Source organism: Bos indicus x Bos taurus, chromosome 29 (genome assembly GCF_003369695.1).
Source record: "Bos indicus x Bos taurus breed Angus x Brahman F1 hybrid chromosome 29, Bos_hybrid_MaternalHap_v2.0, whole genome shotgun sequence".
Taxonomy (NCBI): Eukaryota; Metazoa; Chordata; class Mammalia; order Artiodactyla; family Bovidae; genus Bos; species Bos indicus x Bos taurus.
Genome location: NC_040104.1, coordinates 22172645 through 22195172, shown reverse-complemented (window position 1 = coordinate 22195172; position 22528 = coordinate 22172645). Strand labels below are relative to the sequence as shown.

The 22528-nt window shown below is 46.0% G+C and overlaps 1 protein-coding gene across 5 annotated transcripts in view; it reads right to left on the bottom strand.

Moving 5' to 3' along the window:
- Positions 1 to 3444: 3444 nt before the first annotated feature.
- The window catches only part of FEZ1 (fasciculation and elongation protein zeta 1), a 42735-nt gene continuing 23651 nt past the window's right edge, over positions 3445 to 22528 (bottom strand). For all 5 annotated transcript variants that reach the window (XM_027531826.1, XM_027531827.1, XM_027531829.1 and 2 more), the window contains exons 4-10: positions 20122 to 20208; positions 18044 to 18212; positions 14675 to 14946; positions 13619 to 13699; positions 11052 to 11127; positions 6808 to 6873; positions 3445 to 3806 (exon numbers count right to left, since the gene is read on the bottom strand). In XM_027531826.1, the coding sequence (XP_027387627.1) occupies positions 3790 to 3806; positions 6808 to 6873; positions 11052 to 11127; positions 13619 to 13699; positions 14675 to 14946; positions 18044 to 18212; positions 20122 to 20208 (768 nt within the window). In that variant the 3' untranslated portion in view covers positions 3445 to 3789. The remainder of the gene's footprint in view (positions 3807 to 6807; positions 6874 to 11051; positions 11128 to 13618; positions 13700 to 14674; positions 14947 to 18043; positions 18213 to 20121; positions 20209 to 22528) is intronic.

Sequence of the window (22528 nt, the reverse complement as noted above, 5' to 3'; positions counted from 1 at the left end):
AGAGGAGCGCACCTTTTTGGATTTTTCGCATCTCTTGCCTGACCTCTAAGTGAAGACAGTTCTAGTCCAGATAATACTCCAGTGCATATGCAAAAGGTTTACTTCATTTTAAAAATCCAATTTATCCCATAAAACGTATTGCCCCAACACCCTTCCCTTTGGGTTTTCTTTCTGAGATACCCCATCTGTCTCCCACGCTGAAGCAGAGATACAAGATTAGGGAGTGTGAGGACATTCCATTTGGACAATAGCTTGTCCCCACAGGGTCATTGTGGCTCAGCTGGTAAAGAATCCACCCACAATGCGGGAGACCTGGGTTCGATCCCTGGGTTAGGAAGATCCTCTGGAGAAGGGAAAGGCTACCCGCTCTAGTATTCTGGTCTGGAGAATTCCATGGACTGTATAGTCCATGGGGTCGCAAAAAGTCGGACACCACTGAGCAACTTTCACTTTCACAGGGTCATTTGTTTCAACTCTACACAACTGAAGGCTGGCGTCAGGCCCTACAGGGACATTTCCTCACCAGGGCTGGATCAGATTAGGCTTCGCAAACCCACATGGAGGCCTTCAGTTGATGGAGACAAGCCTCGGTAAAGGAGCCCGCTGGCCAGGCCAAGTCCCACCTGCCCAGGAGGGCACCTGCAGGACTTGTCTCCCCAGTGCTCTGGCTGAGAGTGGACACCCTGGGTGGACTTGAGTTTTGCCGTCCAAACTGACTGGGGCCTGAAGAATCATCTGCCCTGGGACTCCTCCTGAAAGATGAGGGGAGGAGAGGTGCAGTCACGTGTTAATCACACTATCCATGCTTTCCAGGTTCAGTCTTTGAGAGTCAGGGCTCCAGCAACTCTCAAAGTGTCTCTGAACTTAACACAAACACCAACTGCCTGGAAATTGCGTTAAAATGCAGCTTCCAGGGACTTTCCTGGCAGGCCAGGGTTAAGACTCTAGGCTTCCACAGCCGAGGGGATGGGTTTGATCCCTGGTCAGGGAAACTAAGACCCCACGTGCTACATGGCATGGCAAAAAGGAAAAAACCTGCAGCTTCTGACTGGGGTAGAGGATGGGTGGGCGGGGGATTGCGATCTGAGCTCTTTACATTTGTAATAAACTCCTAGATGTTTTGTCTCTGCTGCTGGGTTGGGCCCCACGTGTTGAGGAGCAAGGACAGAGGAAAGAGCCATGCAAAACCAGAGGCATGGACCTACCGTCCCACTCGGCTCCCGATGTGGGCCATAGGCGAGAAACAGCAGTCACTGCTCCCACCCCTCCTCCGAGACTCACCTCCTCGGAGATGGAGCATCTCCTTGACACTTGAGATTTATTTTTATCTGCCAGCCGCTTTGATTAGCTTGTCACTGCTGCTTCAGACACCTGCTGGCAGGATAAATTGGGGGAAAGGAGCAGCTGACCCAGATATGACAAACCCTAGGCAGGAAGGCAGGCTCCTGGGGAATTCACTGCTCCCCCAGAGCTGGCAAAGCGTGAACTGTGCCAAGGACCTCACCCTGCCAGTGGCCCTTTGCCCCGTGACCGTGGCACCAGGGAACGCAGAGCTGCAGGTGTCCCTTTTATCAAAGCTCGGGTACTTAGGTCCACGTGCTGAGCCTGAGCATCTGTAAAACTACCTCGTGCTGTTTCCATTTTCCTGTAGTGGCCAGGGTGCCGTCCACATGGAAGCCCTGCTCTGTGTGGATGCCTGAGTTGGAGAGCTGCCGGCAGTGGGGTGGTTTCCCTGGTGGGTCCCCCCTTCCCCCCGGGGGAGATTGCTACTGCTCTGTAGCAGAGCTCCTAGAAAAGCAGAGGCCCAGGGAGTGAGAGAGTGCCAAGATGCCTTCTACTGTCACCCGCGTCCATCTGTGACCTTCTAGGGAGCTGCCCGTGGGACGAAGCACAGCTTTCCGTGTGGCACACAAACACCAAAGTCCTAAGGAGGCGTGGAGATCTAGGTGCACAAGAGGCAAGCGCCAAGCTGACTCCACCGCTTTGAGCGTCTCTGCTTCTTGGTGTCCTCGTCCGTCTATCAGGGCAATGCTGAGACGCAAGATGATTTCGAGGTGATTATGCCAGTGGCAGGTACATAGCAAGTACTTGAGAAAAGTTTTTAAGACAGAAATGAAACTGTGCAATTTGCAGAGAGGTTGATGGACCTAGAGACTGTCATACAGAGAGAAGTAAGTCAGAAAGAGAAAACAAGTATCGTACATTAACGCATACATGTGGAATCTAGAAAAAACAGTGCAGATGAACCAATCCATTGCAAAGCAGAAATAGAGACTCAGATGTAGAGAACAAATGTATGGACACCGACGGGGGAGAAGGGTTGGGATGGACTGGGAGGTTGGGATTGACATATATACACTGCTACGTATGAAGTGGATGGCTGGTAAGGACCTACTGTATAGCATGGGGGGTAAAAGTCCTGTTTGTAGCACATATATTAAGTTAACCTTAAAAATGCATTCCGATATATATTAGGTGCAAACACTGATTCCACTTATATGCAGTACCTTGAATAGTCAAATTCATGGAGTCAGAAAGTACACTGGTAGAAGCCAGGGGGCAGGGGTTGGGAAGGAGGAAGGGGATGAGGAGTTCGTGTTTAATGGGGACAATTTCAGTTTAGGAAGGTGAAAAAACTGGGGAGTTGGACGATGGTGGTAAGAGTCGCACAACAAGATGAATGTACTTAGTGCCACTGAACTGTAAGTTCAATATGGTTAAAATAGCAGGTTTTATATGACATGACTTTTACCACGAGCAAAAAAATAGATTTTTTTTTTTAAAGATGGGACTGGGAGAATCCGCAGAATGAATGCCATTCAAGCCAGAAGATGGAAGCCAAGACAGTTCAGGTTGTGCCAAAGCGGAGCCCCTTCCAGACACACGGACAGCTTTCACCTGCTGGCTGGTTGCAGCTGCCTGTCACCAATGCCGGGGACAGCATGTGGGAGGCGAGGGCCTCGGGGAGGTGGAGAGGACACAGACAGCCAGAGGCCACCAGGGGTCAGAAGGGGCGGTCAGGAAAGCAGCCGCAGCCCCCACACCGAGAGAGCCCAGCGGAGCTCAGCCGCCCAGCCCTCAGACCTCAGGGTGTCGACCCGGCCATCCCAACAGGAGGCACTAGAGCCACCCTGTTACCCCTAAGCCTCACTTTCCAGCTGCTAACTTCCCAGTCTCCTCCCCAGCCAGTCCTTCCTACCACACCTTGTGTGGCCCCATCTGGAACTGTCAAGCAACAAGATCTTAGGAGTCTGTGGATGGCCTCCTCCCTGTGTGGACAATGGCAGCGCCACCAGAACCCACCAAAGGTCACAACAGGTACCACCCCATCCCCTAACACCCCACCGCTGCCGTGGCCAGGAGCCTTGCGTGGAGGCAGCGACACGTCCTTTCTCTGGAGGTTTGTACCAGAGTGCCGAGGGACACCACACGCCAAAGCACATGAAGCATACTAATTAAATGAAGGTTTATTTCAAAATTAGTCTTAGAGTGGAAGCTGTTTTTGAGGGCTGGAGCCAGACTACATCATGAGCGGTGACAGCATCTGCCTCCCTCCAACACGGGCGGAGAAGAGGCGACGTCACCAGCCCTGCCCGACAGTCATGCATCCAATGGTTACTAGGACTAGAAGCCAACAGCAAAGGACCCCGTGCGTTTGCTCATGTTTAATCCGGGTTAAGCTATACACGTTTAAATACACGGCGGAGGCTACGCGGTGTCATGCAGTCCCTGCGGTGGGATGACTCTTGCTCGGTGACCTCCGCAGCAAGGCTGCTCCCAAGGGCAAGGTTAGGTGGGACAGAGCACTGGAAAGAGAAGAGAGAGGGCATGTCAGAGCAAGTGTGGGGCCGGACCTCCCGGCCCAGGGTGGCCCTGACCTCTCGCCAGTGTCCTGAGCAGAGAACCACCTGCCCCCTTAGAACCAAGGAAGGATGGCAATCACGTGTTTTCCTTCCAGAAGGAGAATGAGCCACTGATGGCTGGTGGTTCAGTGTAGTGATGAAGTGGGTCTTCTCTGCTGCCCAGCCGCCTTGGTTCAAACCCCGGTCTGGCTGTTATTAACCACAACCTTCGGGAAATAACCTGTGTCTGTTTTTCTTCATGTATACAGTAGCCTGTGCCTCTGCCCAGCCCACAGCGTTGCTCAGAGGCAAACAGAAAGTGCTCATAAATGTTAACTAGTTTTATACATTCACTGACATTTCAGCTGATCGTGAGGGGTAAAGTCTAGCCCCTGGGCTCCCAGACTTATAGAACCCATTTCCACAAACCTCCTCTGAGAAACGGGATGCTCTTTTAAAATCTTTAAGAGCCAGAAGTTCTTCCTAATGTTGAGTTCTTCCTAAATCCATCCTGCAGAAATTTAAGATTCATCTTTCTGATCCTTACAGAACAGTACAGCTCAGAGGTTCTAAACTGAGGTCTACAAGCCTTCAGAAACTGCACCCAAGGTTGTCTGCGCCTGTGGAGCAAAATCTAACGAGAAAAAGGATCTGGACTATGAATGACAGCCAGTGGAAAGTGTTACAGAGTCGACGTTTGTGTCCCCAACCCAAGAATTCATGGTGAAGCCCTAACCCCCGGGTATACGTGGAGATGGAGCCTCTGAGAAAGAAAGGTTAAAATGAGGTCATGTGGGTGGGGTGCTGATCTTCTAGGATTAGTGTCCTTGTAAGAAGAAGCACAGAGGCTCTGGCACTCTCTCATCAACAGAAGAAAGGCCATGTGAGGACATAACAAGAAGGTAGCTGCTTGCAAGCTGAGAAGAGAACCCTCACTAGAAACCCGATTTACTGGCCCCTTAATCATGGACTTCTACTCTCCAGAACTGTGAGAAAATTAATTTCTGATGTTTAAGCCACCCAGTGGTATTCTGTTTTATCAGCCTGAGCACACTAATATAGATATTAACATCCCCCAAAAGAAAGACAACCAGATGGTAGCTGTCTCTTAATGGAAGTTCTCAACCACTGATAACTAATGCTTTCCAAAAAACTGTGGATGCTAGTGTACTGAGTCCCCTGGCCCTCCCCAGTCCGGTCTGGTGTGGATGCTCTGAATGTGTTCAGCCCTCTGGCTCCGCTGGACAACAGGAAGTGCAAAAGGCGGAAGAACATATTAAATGAAACCACGAGGATGAAACTAACAAGGAAAAGCCAGAATAAGGAAATTCTATGGATCAAATCACTTGGTTTTTTCATGAAATAAAATTCAAAGGATGTGAGAGGTGAAGGAAAGGGGAAACTGTATATATATTGTGAAAGTGAAAGTGAAGTCGCTCAGCCGTGTTCGACTCTTTGCGACCCTATGGACTGTAGCCTACCAGGCTCCTCTGTCCATGGGATTTTCCAGGCAATAGTACTGGAGTGGATTGCCATTTCCTTCTCCAGGGGATCTTCCCGACCCAGGGATCAAACCCAGGTCTCCTGCATTGTAGACAGACGCTTTACCATCTGAGCCGCCAGGGAATCTATATTAATAGAGATTTAAAAGACATCCTTGGTGGTCCAGTGGCTAAGGCTATGCACTCCCAATGCAGGGGCCCAGGTTCCATCCCCGGTCAGGGAACTAGATCCCACATGCAGGAGCTAGAGAGTCCACATTCTGCAAATAAAACACGGTGCAGTCAAATAAATAAAATGAAGAGATTTAAGAGAAACATTATGAAATTGTAACGTATGGAACTTCTTTGGATCCTAATTCAAAGAAATAAACTGAAAAAATTTTACAGGGAAATCTGAACACTGGTTGAAGAGTCAAAGATACTTTGGGACGGCGGGGGTGGGGGGTGGGGCCAATGTACATGGCATGAGGGATCTTAGTTCCCCAACCAGAGATTGAACTCTTGCCCCCTGCAGTGGAAGTGTGGAGTCTTAACCACTGAACCACCAAGGAAGTCCCTCAAAGATACTTTAAAATGTTGTATTTTTCTAGCTGTGATCATGATCTTGTGATCACGTTTTAGAAATACATACTGAAATACTTATGGATGAAAAAAGATATAATGGTTGGTATTTGCTTCAGAATAATATGGAGGGGAGAAGCTGGGTATGGTTATAAATGAAACTAGATCAGCCAGGAGTTAATAATTTTTAAAGCCACATGCTAAGCACGTGACGGTTCACTATCCAGGGGTCTCCAACCTCCAGGATCTAACACCTGATGATCTGAGGTGGAGCTGGTATAATAATAATAGAGATAATGTGCCCAATAAATGCAACGCACCTGCATCATCCCCAAACCATCCCCTTCCCCTCCCCCTGGAAAAACTGTCTTCCACAAAACTTGTCTCTGGTGCCAAGAACGCTGGGTACTGCTGCACTACACCATTTGCTCTACTTCTGCATATGTTAAATGAAAGATGAAACAAAAAACTATGATCCACAATGAAAGATGAAACAAGAAATAGCTATAAAAGGATGTAGCTAATCATGTCCCTAGTTTGCTGCCTTTCAAGTAGTCGAGACTGTTAAAGGTATCCTGAGGTTTTGTTTTTGCCAACTAAACAGCCCAAGCGCCACAGAACTTTAACAATAAGCCTTTTGTACTGGTTTGGCTGCTCTTTGTGTGGAGTCGCGCTGGTGACTCGGGGGTGATGGAATGTCCTCCTCAGGCCTCCTAGCAACATCCAAAGCCAAGGGCCCGCTCACAGTCGTCCACGGAGCTCCCCGGCCCTGCCTGGTCTGGCCCAGTGTGGAGGCTCTGGGAGGCCCACAGTGTGGGCTCTGTGCGTCCAGCCGACAAGAATCCTGGGGGAGGGGAGCCCCGGAGGCCACTTCTGCTCCCAGAGACCTGGGCTGCTCTTACCTTTTAAAATGTAGTCCGTCAGCAAAGTGGGAACCTTCTCATTATCCTCCTTCATGGCAAAGAGAACTGTGGGAGGGGAGAGAGAAGAGTCAAGACGAATCAGGACACATAAGCTCACTTCTGGGCCAGACTGTCCACCAACCCAAAGACAGTGAGAGGAGTCAAGGAAATCAGACACTTGCTGAGTGTTGAGCAAAGTCTAGAAGCCTCTGTCAAGAGCCAGCATTCACCTGCTGGTGAAGGAGAAGCCACCAAAAGGATCAGGGTAGCCCTACCGATGAGTTGACGTCCTCTTTTCTCTTATCTCTCTTTTTCTTTTAGTCTTTCCTTTTTGTAGGCATGTGCTCATCTGTAATTTCCCCATCACCTATGAATTATGTGTCTTTAACGATCATAAAAATAAATAAAGCAATTTAAAAAAGGAACCAACTTTCAGATGCAATCCAAATGTTAAGAACAACAGCTGTCACACTGCTGAAACTCTGACAAATCTGTCTTTAAAGACATCCTATTCATACAGATATTATTAGGAAAGTTCTCATCTCCAGTTTATTAAGAGCAAATGAATTTAATTCAACAAATATCTTCTACTTTATGCCCAGTACAGCACTAGAATTTGTGGAAATGCAAAAGTACTGATGACCTTCAAGGAGCTTACAGACTTTTTGTTGAAAAGGGATATGAACTACATATGAAGCGAACAATAGGAAAGCGATTAAAACTTAAGGTTTTTCATAGAACAGATTTTTCTGTTATTAAACTAAGAAGTACCTTCTCATATTCATTATTCATGATGCAGAAGTCAGCACTGTAAAAAAATCCTTCAAAAAATATTAATATCTGGACCTTGTTTATACTATCAAAAAACGAGGGAAGGGATGGGAGTATCCAACAAGAGATTTCATCATCAATAGATGCCTTAAGTAAACTCTGGTATATGCTCTCTATGCCATCTCAAACAGCTTCATAAAAAAAGATAGACGTGTATGTATACAAGACATACTTATCAATGAAGAAAGGAGGTTGTGGAACTTAATATATTAATTTTAAAAGAGTAAATAATAAATGTTAATATTCATAGAAAAAAATCTGGAAGAATGTGCATGAAACTTAAAAGCAGTTACCTCTGAGTATGAGGCCCCAGGTCATGTTCTCTTCAGCATTGTATTGCTATAAGGTCCAGATTTTTTCCATGAACATGTATTACTCTTTTTTTCCACTGGATACAATAATCTTTGCACTTAATTTCATTTTTTTAACTTTTTAATTTTATATTGGGGTATAGCCAGTTATCAGTGTAATGTGATAGTTTCAGATGGACAGGGAAGGGACTCAGCCATATATATACCTGTATCCATTCTCCCCCAAACTCCCCTCCCATCCAGGCTGCCACAAAACATTGAGCAGAGTTCCTTGGGCTGTAAGTAGGTCCTTGTTAGTTATCCATTTTAAATATAGCAGTGTGTACATGTATTGCTTTTTGCAAGCGAAGAAAACACTGAAGATCAACTGGCCCTGATGACTGAGGTCAGGAGGCAACTTGACAATCGAGAGACTTCCCAGTCCATTCCGAGGTCCTATTCTCCATTGATTACCTTAACAAGCTGCAAATCAAGGTCATGGAAAGTGAAAGTCGCGCAGTTGTGTCCGACTCTTTGCGACCCTATGGACTGTAGCCTACCAGGCTCCTCTGTCCATGGAATTTTCTAGGCCAGAATACTGGAGTGGGTAGCCGCTCTCTTTTCCAGGGGATCTTTCCAACCCAGGGATCGAACCCAGGGTTCCCACACCGAAGGCGGATTCTTTACCATCTGAGCCACCAGGGAAGCCCACTTGACTCCAAAACTCAGGAGGGGGTAAGAGACAGAGGCTGACGTTGGCATGAGTCCATGGCCAGGCCGAGAAAAAGACTGGACCTCAGGCCATTCAGGCGATGGTTTGTTTCCTTTCTTCTGCATTTTTAGACATGGATTCATTTCAACATAACAGGCTGAAAATACGTTGCAGCTGGGCATGCGAAGACTAAAATAAATGCTGCCCACCAAGAAGATAGCAATAAAAATACAATAATTGCACTCAGCCCAGCCAACATGTGACTCAGGTGGTCTCCAAAATCCAAAATTTATAAGAATTGTCCAGTCCCCAGAGTCAGTCTTGGGCTTATGTTCTTGACTCAGGAGTTGGGAAAAGAAGAATTACTGTTTACAAACCCATACACAGATGTGCCAAAAAAGAGAGCTCTCATAACATACAGGGAAGTTGGTATTCAGGGAAGTTGGCAGCTTTTTTTAAAAAGAATAAAATATTGGAATGTGGTATGTCTATACGACAGAAGAGAGAGCCATAAAAAGAATGTTAACCAAATGTTAACTGATGTGACTAAAATCATGATATGAAATTTAATAGCCTGTGTAATCCCAACTATATGGGAAAGACATAAAATACTATGCTTGAAAAACACCATATAGTAACCACAGTGAAGGGAGGAAGAAGCTATTTATTTTCCTTTATTCACATTTCTGTTTCCAAAGTATTCTAAATGATGGATATACTCTAGCCCTAATTTTTTAAATGAACTTCAAAGTGTACACAAACCACTGTTTCTTGATTAAAATGAAAGGATTTCACACTAAATTTCTGAATGGGGATCTGTAATAAATTTATAGCTCTTTATTTTTCAAAAAACAGCATGATAGAGTGCTCTACATATATCAACCGTCATAATTTGTCCAAATTATTTTCCAAATGCTTGCTGCTTGTGAAAACACCAACACCTATAAATGTCAGCTCATTTCTATCTGCTCCCATTAAAAAAAATCTTAGTGCATATTTATGCAAATAAAAGAGCTTCAGATGAGTTAAGAGGAAGCTGATGCACTTTGAATTTAAACTTCCAGGTTCTCAAGGACGTGGTGTCTATTGATGGAGGCAAGATTTCCATTTATCAGAAATGTCTTCTTTCATTCTCCAAAATGATAAAAATGAAATCTTTGGACACCTTAAGCAATGGGCCCAGGAGGTATCTATCTTCTTCAGCCAAATAGATGAAGACCCCCTTCCCTCCCCTTAGGCATCAAAAAGCCCTACGGCGGCCCATTCCCTCTGAGGCAGCACAGCAACGGCGGGCATCCCATTAGTGTGTTACTCAATGCAGAGCACGGTTGCCAGGGTGATGGATGGCCTGGTGATTTACTGAGCCCTTCCTCACATCTCAGCCTAGGATTTTTCTCTTCCTAAAAAATCAAGCTGGCACTGATGGCTAATACCCTGTGGCCCCAGCCCTTTGGGGGCTGTAGTGTCTGATGGGTATCGAGAGATTTTGCCTAAAAAGGCTCTCCATCACAGGCTGTTTTCCCCAACCGCTCTGAATGCTTGCTAATATTACTTGACAATAGAGTCAGGGCCTGGGAGGGAAACCAGAATCTATTCTCTCCCATCAGCCTTACCCCACCCAAGAAACCTTGCTTCTCATTAAGTCCCTTAGAAGGAGCTCCCTGCTTTGGGAACACAAGGCAACCTCAAACTGCAGGCAAGGCGGAGAGCGCATGGCCTTGAGACCTGTGGGTGAACCACAGAAAGTTCCCCTGCTCAACCTCCTCCATCAGCTTGTCTTTTCTGGCAAGTCTCTTCCCTTCCAGGAACCAGGAAAAGACAAAGCAGCTCCTAGTATCACTGAAGAGCTCTTTAATTCTGTCCCATGGAGGGGACATGATGCAATGGTGTGGAGCACATTTTGATCCATTGAAACTGCACTATATTTAAAATAGATATTTAAAATAGATAACCAACAAGGTCCTATTGTATAGCACAGGGAACTCTGCTCAATATTCTGTAACAACCTAACTGGGAAAAGAATTTGAAAAAGAACAGATGCATGTACATGAATAACTGAATCACTCTGATGTATATTTGAAATTAACACAATATTGTTAATCAACTGTATTCCAATATAAAATAAAAGTTAAAGGTGGGGATGGGAGGGAAACTCAGGAAGGAGAGGATATATATATATATATACACACACACACACACACATATATAGTTATGAGTTATTCACATTGTTGCATGGTAGAAACCAATACATTTTAAAGCAATTATCTTCCAATTAAAAATAATAATAGTAACAAAAATAAAAAAGAAATTGCCCTGGGGAAACCTCAGACCCGAGACACCAAGGGTATAACTCACAGGGCAAGAGGGACAGAAATGAGCAGTTGATCTGGCTGAGAATGGGAGGAACTCACTGTTAGTCAGCATCTGGAGGTCTTCCACTGACGGGGGCGAGGCCTTCTTCTCGTAAGGGATGACTGTGTTCAGGTACTAGGAGACAAACAGGGCATGCTGCATGTGAGACAGAAGCCCCATTCCCGGGGCCGAGATAGGGGTCGACAACTTGCACGGGAACTGAGTTTTTCTCTAAAAAACACGCGCTCCATCAAATCTGATGTTCTCAACAACATACATAACAATGTGCGCGCCATTGTTTCAGGATTTCCCCCCATCTTTGGAAAATGTCTCTTTTAAAGGAAGACTTTATCATAATTAAGATTTATACAATTCTCACAAAACAGTAGGATACAAATTCTGACTTCCCATAGACTATGAACCAGGAGACACTGGAACATATCTAGGGACATAAAGCAGAGTGCAAAAATTCCATGGTCTAAAGGTATTGAAATCAACAGAGTCTGTTCTATCATCATGGGATGTTAGAAATCAATATCAAAAGATATTTGAAAATAACCCCCATATTTTGGTTCATGGTGCTTTTCATGTCTACTATATCCTTCTACTTTTCTGTCTATTTATTCTATTAATTTTTGAGAGTTTGATATTGAAACTCCAACTAAAAATCTTAATTTATCTACTTAAAAAATAATTATAATATATAGTGGAACTATATGTAACTTCAGAGAAGGCAATGGCAACCCACTCCAGTACTCTTGCCTGGAAAATCCCATGGACGGAGGAGCCTGGAAGGCTGCAGTCCATGGGGTTGCTAGGGAGTCGGACATGACTCAGCAACTTCACTTTCACTTTTCACTTTTATGCACTGGAGAACGAAATGACAACCTACTCCAGTGTTCTTGCCTGGAGAATCCCAGGAATGGGGGAGCCTGGTGGGCTGCCATCTCTGGGGTCGCATAGAGTCAGACACGACTGAAGCGACTTAGTAGTAGTAGTAGTATATGTAACTTTGTTCTGTATTTTCCAGGTCTCCTGTAAATATGTTACCATACTTTCGTAATTTAAAAAAATAAAAAAGAAAGTAAAATTCCCTCCCACCAAAAGTAAGACTTGATCATATTAGCCAGGAAAAGGGTCCCTCCAACTAACAAAGTCTGGTGAGCTTTTGGTCCTCCAGGCTAAAAGCAGAGAACATTCTACGGGCGTATGATATTTTCTTCTCCTCTGCAGTGCAACTAGAGAATGAATGCTTTCTCTTTTGTCAAAATGACTAGTGAGAAAACCTCAACCCCGCCCAGGGTCTGGGATGTTGGTTTTGCTCCCTCTGGCGGAGATGAGGTGCTCCTACAACAAAATCATCTTACTGTCCAGGGGGCTATCCAAAAGCACTGGCCAGAGGGACCTGGAAGGTCCTGAGGGAGCCTGACATCACGATTGAGAAAAGCTCTAAAGCACGAGGCTTGTGTTTTAGCCGTGGCCTTGCCACTAGCAGTGTGGCCTGGGGGAAATTGCCTAATCTCTCTGGGCCTTCGTTCTACCTCTGTGAACTCAGGGGACCAAGTTACATGTTCATAAAATCTCTTCCAGGGAGAGCTCCAGGAGACAGTGAAGGACAGGGAAGACTGGTATGCTGCAGTGCATGGGGTCGCAAAGAGTCAGACACGACTGAGCGACTGAACAACAACAACAACAATCTCTTCCCAGCCTGTAGCTCCAGAATTCGAATACTTAGGATTCAGTCACAAATAGGCCTAAAACATACAGTTTTGTGCACGATCTCAAAGATGTCTTTGGACATACCGACTTTCTCTGTTAGACTATGCACTCCATGAGGGCAGGACCAGGACTCATTCATCTCTGTACTGCTTGGGGGCCTAGCAACAGAGCTCAGCACATGGCAGGCATCAGATAGCCAGAAATGCAAACCATTTCTCAGGGAAGTAATTGATTAAGTGAAGCCAAACTGGAGACCCCGCAGTGTGGGTTACAGTCAGCAAGGCAGCTGAAGAGGCAGTCTTGGTGGGACTGGCTCCGCTAGGAGGCCAGTGTGCTTGCTAAGTTGCTTCAGTCGTGTCTGACTCTGTGCAACCCTACAGACTTTAGCCCGCCAGGCTCCTCTGTCCACGGGATTTCCCAAGCAAGAATATGGAGTAGGTTGCCATGTTCTCCTCCAGGGGATCTTCCCAACACAGGGATCAAACCTGCATCTCTTGATCTCTTGTGACTCCTGCATTGCAGGAAGATTCTTTACCACTGAGCCACCAGGGAAGCCCAGTGTGGTAAAGCTAATTAAGCTCTTGGACAGCATCTTTCATGAAGCAGGTTCTCCCTTAACGCATTTTGTTCTGAAAGCAACTGAACTCACAGGTCTACAAGGAGTGTTGAGTTTTCACCATGGCCTCTAATACAAAAGTTCAAAAAACCATTTGCCTTTAAAAAGACCCATTCTGCTTCTCCTTCGAATGGAAGACCCTAATGGAAGAAATTGTTAGGACATCCTCCCACGCCCTCAATCTTCCCCCATGCTGGGATAATTCTAGTGTATCCCCATCCCCCACTCTGTTGAGGAGACCGAGTGGCAAGAGCCTGGGAAGGAAACTGGGAGCAGAGAGACAGGCCATACCTGCTTATCACTTCCCGAGGGGCCGAAAGTCTGGCGGATGCCACTCTGCAGGATGTTGGAGATGCCTTCCATGCTGAAGCGCTGGGGGAGGACAGCGAGACTCAGAAGGGCAAGTCTTCCCTAAGCTACCCAGACCTGTCAGTTTCTACACCAACCCAGATCAGGGCCCTGGGGTTTTATATCTAGAAAGTAAAGACCTGGGCCAAAATTTTTGCAAAGCACCTCAGCCTGTGCTTTGCAAGAAGAAATAGCAGCATCTCAAAGTCTCTTATCTGAGTAAGTCCCTTGGGTGATAAGACCCAACCCCAGCACCCCCCCCACCTCTCCCAGGTACTCCTGGATTTCCTCATTTCAGCCTCTGTATGTAAATAGAAAAATAAAGCAGCACAGGGAAACTTGGACAGATGACGATGAAAATGTCTCAGGGAAGAAAACAAAATGCCTAGTCATTGGGAAGGATGGATGTGAAGCACCTGTCCTCATCCAGGAAGCTTTCTCCAAAATGCACATGCCCGAGGCCCCATTCAGTAGCTCTCGGGGAGAACTCAGAAATAGGTATTTTGAGAAATCTCCTTAGATGATTCTGCTGAGCCTCCCTGATTGAAAACCACTGGTTGGAAGAATCTGGTCACTATAACAAGGTGTCATAATTTTCAATCCTGAAACACCCCAATGACCTCCTATAGAGATGAGTCAGAGCTATAAATTGCTGGTAACAGGGACTCTGAACCCAGAGTCCCAGGGCACAACTCCACTCAGTCTTAAATACCGTCACCCCACTTCCTAGAGTCTTGCCTATTAAAGCACATAGCTGTACTTATTTCTCTTCTAGAGTTATAGCCTGTCTCCTTCAATTAGACCAGGCATCCTCTGGGGGCACAGAGGAGATGGGTGGGCTCTTCTCCCTCTCGTGGCCTCACTGTCTGCCCGGGGTTCCTGCCCAGTCATGGCTCAGGACAGGTCTGTCTGGGGCCACAGCTGGTCTGGTCCCGGGACCCGCAATGGGGACCCCAGAAGCTGGACACCTCTGGTCCTCGTGCCGGGCTGTCCTCTTACCTTGAGAGGCATCTGGCTTCCCTTGTCTATCCGGCTGCTCTGCAGGCTCAGCCCTTTCTCTTTCCGCCTCTTCTTCATCAGTTCTCGCTGCTCCTTCTGCTTGTTCTGCACCTCAATGAGCACCGTGATGAAGGAGTTCTTCACTTCCTTCTCGAATTCCAGCTCATCCCGGCGGGCCAGCTGCTGCACCAGCTCCTCCGAGAAGTCTCGGATGGCTCCCTCTACTTGATCCAGGAGCTCCATCAGCTCAGACCCAGACATGTGCCTCAGGCCTGCAGGGGAAGACCATCCTGCAGGGTCACTGCCTCCAGCCCACGGGAGAGGCTCCCGGGGCCCGGAAGGACCTGCACGATTCAGGCACATGCCAGAGGGGAGGACCAGTTATGGACTGTGAAAGAAAACATCATCTCGGGAAAACAAAGGGGAGAGAAAAACCAACCCCAGGGGAGACCTGTGGACTCTGTCCACAAAAATGCAGGCGGACACACATGTGACATTTGATCGCTTGATTGGTCTCCCTAGTTTTCCTCTGTCTCTATAATATTCCTCAGGCTTCCTAGATGGTGCCAGTGGTAAAGAATCCACCTGCCAATGCAGGAGACACAAGAGAGGCTGGTTTGACCCCTGGGTGAGGAAGATCCCCTGGAGTAGAAAATGGCAACTCACTCTGGTACTCTTGCCTGGAAAATTCCACGGATAGAGGAGTCTGCCGGGCTACTGTCTATGGGGCCGTAGAAAGTCGGACACGACTGAGCGACTGAGCACATATAATATTTCTCACGTGAAATGGGTCAAGAATTGGGAGAGGGGGACATGAAGATTTTGACATCTGTGTCGAAGAGCAATAGAGAGGTGGTGTCTGTTCCCAAGACCTGATCAAGAGAGAGCCAACAGCAAAACAGGCAGAGTCATCTGAGGCCTCTCTACACTGACTGTCCTGCGTCACAGCATACGTGTCCAAAAATACGTGAGACATGCAAAGACAGGCAACACGCATGGGAAAATGAAGCCTGGCCTGTTGGCACCGAGTCTACTGCTACTGTTAGAGAAAAGAAAAACATGGGAGAACAGAACACAGATCACTTTATTTTAAATTCTTATCCCCTCAGACTTCTTCATTTAAAGTAGATCCGGGAGCATCTTTTCGAATGTATTCCTTTCTAATGGCATCTTTTGTTTCTTCTACATCAGAATCCATTCTCCTCTCTCTTTGCGTTCCCTGCTCTGCCCGGGGTATTTGCTGACTTACTTCAACCTTCTCCTTCAATTCACTCTTTGGAGTTGTCCTCCTCCTTCTGTTTTTGCCATTTAACTCTGCGTTTCAGCTGTTTTCCCCAGTCTTTCACTGAGCAGTTCTCTGTATGGGACCTTTGTGTGGCGGAGAATGGCCTGATTGGAGCCGCTGTGAATGCAGTGCTGGGGCCAAATCCATGGCTCCCAACAGATTCTTTCTGCTAACATCGCCCTGCTTCCACTCTCTGGAGCCACGGTCTTACTTATAGGACTCGGTCCCTCAGGTCACGCCTCTGTTTTCGCCACTATTCTCATCAGAGTTTGGACTTTTATACCCTAACCATCCCGCCTTCCCTCTCTGTCGTTTGTTAAGTCCCGCTACCCCCATGCAAATCCACTCCCAGGGAACGTGGCCCTTCAGGCAGCATGGTTACCATTATCCCTGCAGACTGATAAGCTTATACCCGTTTTTGCCACTGGTGTTACATCTTTTAATTTCACGCTTCATCTGCCTCTTTGTTTGCAGGATCATAATTACTACAAACCTGTGTCAGAGAGTTAATACGATATGCAGATTAAGAGTGTGGACTCTGCAGCTAACCTGCCTGCCTTCAAATTTTGGCTCCACCCCTTATGACCTGAAGGTGGTGTAGGGGCAAATATGCATTAAAAATAAGAGGCTTGGGGCTTCGTTGGTGGTTCAGCAGTTAAAACTCCATGCTCCATTGTTGGGGGTGTGATTCAATCCCTGGTTGGGGAACTAAGATCCCACGTGCCACATGATGGGGAAAAAAAAAAGAGGCTTGATTCTCCCTGTTGAAAATGAGGGAAGAGACTTCCCCCCTCCCTTCCTTTTCTTCCAGAATCTCTTTCTCTGTCCTTTTCAAATGTGTGTCATTCATTTTCATGGCTAAATACACCTCCTGCCAGTCTCAGGACTCAGGAATGTTTCCTCAAGGATGTGGGAGCCACTGCTTTGAAAAGTCATCACCAAGAAACAAAACAGGGGCCTCACTCGTCACCTGACTCCAAATTGCAAAACTTCCTCAATGTAATGGGTTGTGCCCAATTGCCTGTAGGTAAAGGTGAGATTTCTTTCTGGTTTTGCAAGCCCTTTGGTGGATGACTGTGATAAGGAGATCAAACCAGTCAATTCTAGAGGAAATTAGTGCTGAATATTCATTGGAAGGTCTGTCTGATGCTGAAGCTGAAGCTCCAATACTTTGGCCACCTGATGCAAAGAACTGACTCACTAGAAAAGACCCTGATGCTGAGAAAGATTGAATGCGGGAGGAGAAAGGGATGACAGAGGATGAGATGGTTGGAAGGCGTCACCAACTCAGTGGACATGAGTCTGAGCAAGTTCCAGGAGTTGGTGATGGACAGGAAAGCCTGGCAGACTGCAGTTCATGTCGCAGAGTTGGATACAGCTGAACTGATTGAACTGTGATATGCACCATATTCTGGCTTAATGCTTATTCGATAATAAAATTGTTTCCTTTCTCCTTTACTGTGAAAAGGTTTCTCGGGTGGGGAGGAGATATTATTTTTAAATCATATTTCCCCGACAATGGCCTCAAACAAGTCACTTACTCGTCCAGAAACTCAGTTAGCTCAGTCCTAATGGGGTTGCTACAGGCATGAAATGAGATTATGCGTACAAAGCTTTAGAACAGGCTTTGGCACTACAAAGCTCTCTAAATATATAAGCTATTATTATCATCACTGTTTGTAGATTTTTTTCATTGACTTTATGGTAGTATCAAGTGGGGTTTTCGGGGGGTGCTCTGTGCAGCATGTGGGACCGTAGTGCCCCAACCAGGAATTGAACCTACACCCCCTGTGTCGGAACTGCAGTCTTAACCACTGGACTGCCAGGGAAGCCCACCAGGGAAGCATCATTTGGAATAGTGAGTTCAGATTTCCTCTACTTGTTCTTTGGTTCATTTTACCATTTTAATTTTGCTCGATTGCCTCCTCCCCACCCTCTGTGATGCGAACTTCTCTACTGATATACAGTAAGAACAGTGACGTCAACTCCCTAGATCCTGAGGCTCTATTAGTGACACGTGAAGCTCATGCCCTACCCAGCAGAGCTGAGTTCATCCTTCACGAGTCCACCCCCAGGACCCTCACCTTCGTAGGACCAGTTGTTGTTGAAGGTCTGGGTCAAGGCCTGCATCTCCTGCAGGAGGACCGAGTCCGCCTGGGAGGAGGTTTCTCCCCCATCCTCCTCTTCCAGGACCTCCTCTTCCTCTTCAGGGTCGGGGGAATTCTGCATCATTTCCTCAATCTCTTCAATCACCTGAGGAGGGTACACAAGACAGCACTCACTCTTCTCTGCTGCAGGAATATCTCAGCATGAAGGATGATCAATGAAGGATGTGCCTAATTTTCTTTGTAAAATTCCTAAAGCAATATTGTTACTTAATAAATATTGAATAATAATAAAAATAGATCTGACTGAAGGCTTGCAAACATTCTCCCTTTAATACAAAGCCCTCTTTAACGTCAAACCTCTTCCAAGAACACCATTTAGATGAGTGCTTTATTGGAAATAAACTGCTCTTTCAGGAACCAAAGCAGAGCTGCCTGGAAGGGAACATTTACTTCAATTTGCTGAGCACTTTCTTCCTGAGTGGGAGAATATTTCATCCACCCAACTCGAACACAAAATCCAGTCCATTCATTGTGATGATGCTTATGACCGGAAATGGCCGTGTTCCTAGGACAGCTCAAACTCATGTACTGCTTTTCACATAGAAGAAAAGACCTCTACCTCCAGAATTCACCAGGACAAGAACAAAAGCTGACCAACAAGTGCAAATCAAGACAAATAATAATAGAAAAAGTAGGGTCTGGACAGCAGAAAATAGGTAAGAAACTCAGCTATAATCTAGACTATTGTAGGGGACTGGTTCTAGAAGATGAGAGTAAAATTAGGTAACTGCCAAAAGGGAAAAGTGTGAACTATTGAACAATGCACAAGACTTTGGACACTAATTGTTCACACATGAAGAAAAGGGAATGAGCAAAGGCTGCTTCTTTGGAAGGAGCCATTGATGAGTCTGGTCAGAACAGGGCATCTGTATATTTGTTCTCGATGCTGTGATGGGCTCCGGCTCCAAGGCCACTGGTCACTGAAGTGGGTTCCTTTATGTTAGGCTGGACCAAAGATAAAGGTGCTTAGAGTTCCCTCCTTTGGAATAATTTCCATTTTATTCCAAAGCTTCCCCATCTCCACTCACAAATGTAGGGGATACTTAAGCCGTTCATGGAATACAAGCAAATGACATGACCCCTCTTTGGAATTTTATGGCAGAGTTCCTCTTTCCCTCGAAGTCGTTATCATTGAATTTGGATCACTGAACTGCATTTCTTCTCGAAATTCACAAGAATAAATGCTAGTACCTCTTCTTTTCAATCCAGTTCCCTTTAATCTCTTGATCCTTATCTGTTTATATCCCACCCTTTACCACAGATATGAAAGAGTTCCTTTTACTGAAAAGCACTTTCTGGCACCAAAGGCTCCTGGTAGAGCTTTTTCAGAATCGCTCTGTAAAAATGCTTGAAAGGTGCCTGCTCAAAGCAAGTGCCCATAAATAGTTGTTGACTGAAAGGTTGAATGAGGAATCCAGAGATCCAGGAGTATTCTCCCTAAGTAACAAGTTATTAAAACCAAAATGTAAGTAAGTCAATAAAACGTGAAGCATATCTTTTTTTTTTTTTTACCAAATGAGTGTTTCTAAGACTCTTTTAGGAAGGTTCAACATTTTCAATGTTTTATGAAATATGAGAAAATATCCATCACTTGAAAGCCTCATCTGTCATTTCTATTCTCGTGAGAACAAGGATTTAGGACCCTTGTTTAAGTATCTTGACACCAAGTACAATGAGTTGCAATAAAAAGGCAATAAAAAGGTTTACTGCCTCCAGGAAATGGAGGCAGTAAATGCTGGGCCCCTCTCTGGCTGTTACCAAACACGGACCCCACCCGACACACATGTCAGGAGTTACATTCCCATTTATTGCAGGTGGGTAAACTGAGTCTTAAAGAGACATGCAATCCCTTATCAAACACACTCTCAGTCAGGACATAGCCACCACAAGACCACACATTTTTCTGTCACCTTAAAGGGATGTGGCAAGTGCGTACTCAAACTTTTTCTCTATCAAAAGAACTAAAAGTCCCAAGAACCAAGACATATTCATACCTGATCTGCTGTGAGTAGAGGCTCCTCAGTGATTCCAGAATCGTGTTCACTCTTCTCATTGAACTCTTCCTCTTCTTTCTCATGGATCTGAAAGGGGTAAAGAAGGGGGATGGAATTTTGATTGACCATCAGCAGAACTAGGATTCTCTCCAGTCTCTAGAACAGATGGCACTGGCAGAGACCACCCTGGCTATCCACTGTGTAAAGAGAGAATCTGAGAGGTGTGCAGAGTTTCATTCAATTCCAAGAATACTCTGTCCATACAGCATACATCACTGGGTCCAACATGGTCAGAAAAAGACAGTAAGGCATGTGTAGCCAGCACCATTCTCACCCAAGGGAAGAAGTATAGTTGTTTAACCCATAGACAGGTCACCTTCAGGTGAACAAGGAACCTTCTCAAGGTGAATAATAATGGCAACCAACTCCTGCAGCAAAGGCACATCTGTTTATATAAGGACTTTCAAATGGGACTCTGTTTCCAGATTTTACTTTAGATGGTGCTTTAGTGGTAAAGAGCCTGCCTGCCAATGAGGAGACATGGATTTGATCCCTGGGTCGGGAAGAGTCCCTGGAGGAGGGCATGGCAATCCACTCCAGTATTCTTGCCTGGAGAATCCCATGGACAGAGGAGCCTGGCGGGCTACAGTCCATAGCGTCACACAGAGTCAGATACAACTGAAGCCACTTAGCATGCAGATATCATAAAGGGTGAGTTGTTCCAGCCCAAATAGTCATGCTTTTAAAATCTGACAAAAAGTCATCGTGTTGGAATCTAGGCATGGTGTCATAGCTGATGAAGGATGAAGGATGTGTCAGAGCTCCACAGGACATGCCATGGAACAACCTGACCACACAAACCAAAGAACAAACTCCAATGGCAATAGTAAATACTGAAATATTTGCACTGTCTCCAAAATTCCATCCCAAGCAAGGCTGAAAGTCAACAACCATCGAGGTTCTAGATGTTGAAGCCCGGCAAGGTATTCACAACGTGTTTGACTTTACTATCTGTGTCCCAAGAGGCCTGGTACTGCTGGTCAAATCCTGCACAAATAAGCACAAAGCTGGGAAAGACTGCAGGCAGGAGGAGAAGGGGGGAGACAGAGGATGAGATGATTGGACGGCATCACCAGCTCGATGGACATTAGTTTGAGCAAACTCCAGGAGATAGTGAAGGACAGGGAAGCCTGGAGTGCTGCCGTGGAGTCGCAGAGTAGGACCCGACTGAGTGACTGAACAACTAGCCATTAACAAACTAACAAGCTGTCTGTGTCCAGGAGTCTCATTTGAAAGTCATCTCCAGCCTGGCAAGAAGTACCTCCAGGAAATCTTTCTGCAGACACCTCTCATCCAGGAATCAATTTCACTTGTACACCAACAGCTGGCATGCTGGTCTGTCTGACTACTGGGGATTACACATTTCCTGTTCTAATTAGCACCCCCAGGAAACACCCCTGTTCCAGTCCAAGCAGTCATGTCAGAGGGAATCCATCCTCAGAAACATCTCCCCGTTTCCTTAAACTCTACCTTGGCAGACACCCCCAACAATGTATCGCCTTCTATCTACTTTTGCTTAAAACCAGGACTATGTCATAAAAGAACAAAAACAAAAATCTCAAAGGCCATCTGCTCGCAACCTGGATAAGGGGTAGGACAGCGAGGTAATGGGATTATTTGAGGGGCTTTTGTGCCAGATGGTGACATCTATTTCTGCTGTTGAACCCATATGCTCCTCTCTCTGCCAAGCCCACCGCCTGTGGTACATGCCTGCTTCCCACAGCTCCCAGCTGTGTAGAAGGAAACTCCTGTAGGCTTCTTCACAGCTACTCTCTCATGGTAGAACTTTCTTTAGGGCTAGGAAATCCTGTGGTAGGAGTTAGGCTCCTGTTCAGAAAGTTTTATTTTCTTGCTTGGATTATTTTTCATAATAATATATAAGCATCTGACAGCCAGTGTTAGTCAGTCTCTAAGCAGAATTTTTGTCCTAGTAAATCTATTTTTTAAATGGAATATTTACATTTTCTGAGATATGGCCAATTTCAGCGAGTTTACCTCACTGACTGTTAATACTGCATCTTTCAACTACCCCAGCCCCCTGCCCAAGGTCCTCCCCCTGGGCTCCTGGTGAAGGCGGGGAGAGAGTTTTTAGGCATTGACCCTTCTTGCCATTCAGACATTATGGAAGCATGGAAGCTGGGCAGCAGCATGGATGACTCCTAATTAGAGCCTTCTCTTTTCTCTCTGTTGTACAGTGTACTAGTCTGATTTGTCAGGCGTGGGCAAAACAAGATTTGAAATGAACTGTAAGCTTGTGAGGGCTTCCTTGATGACTCAGATAGTAAAAGAATCCATCTGCAATGCAGGAAACCCAGGTTTGATCCCTGGGTCTGGAAGATCTTCTGGA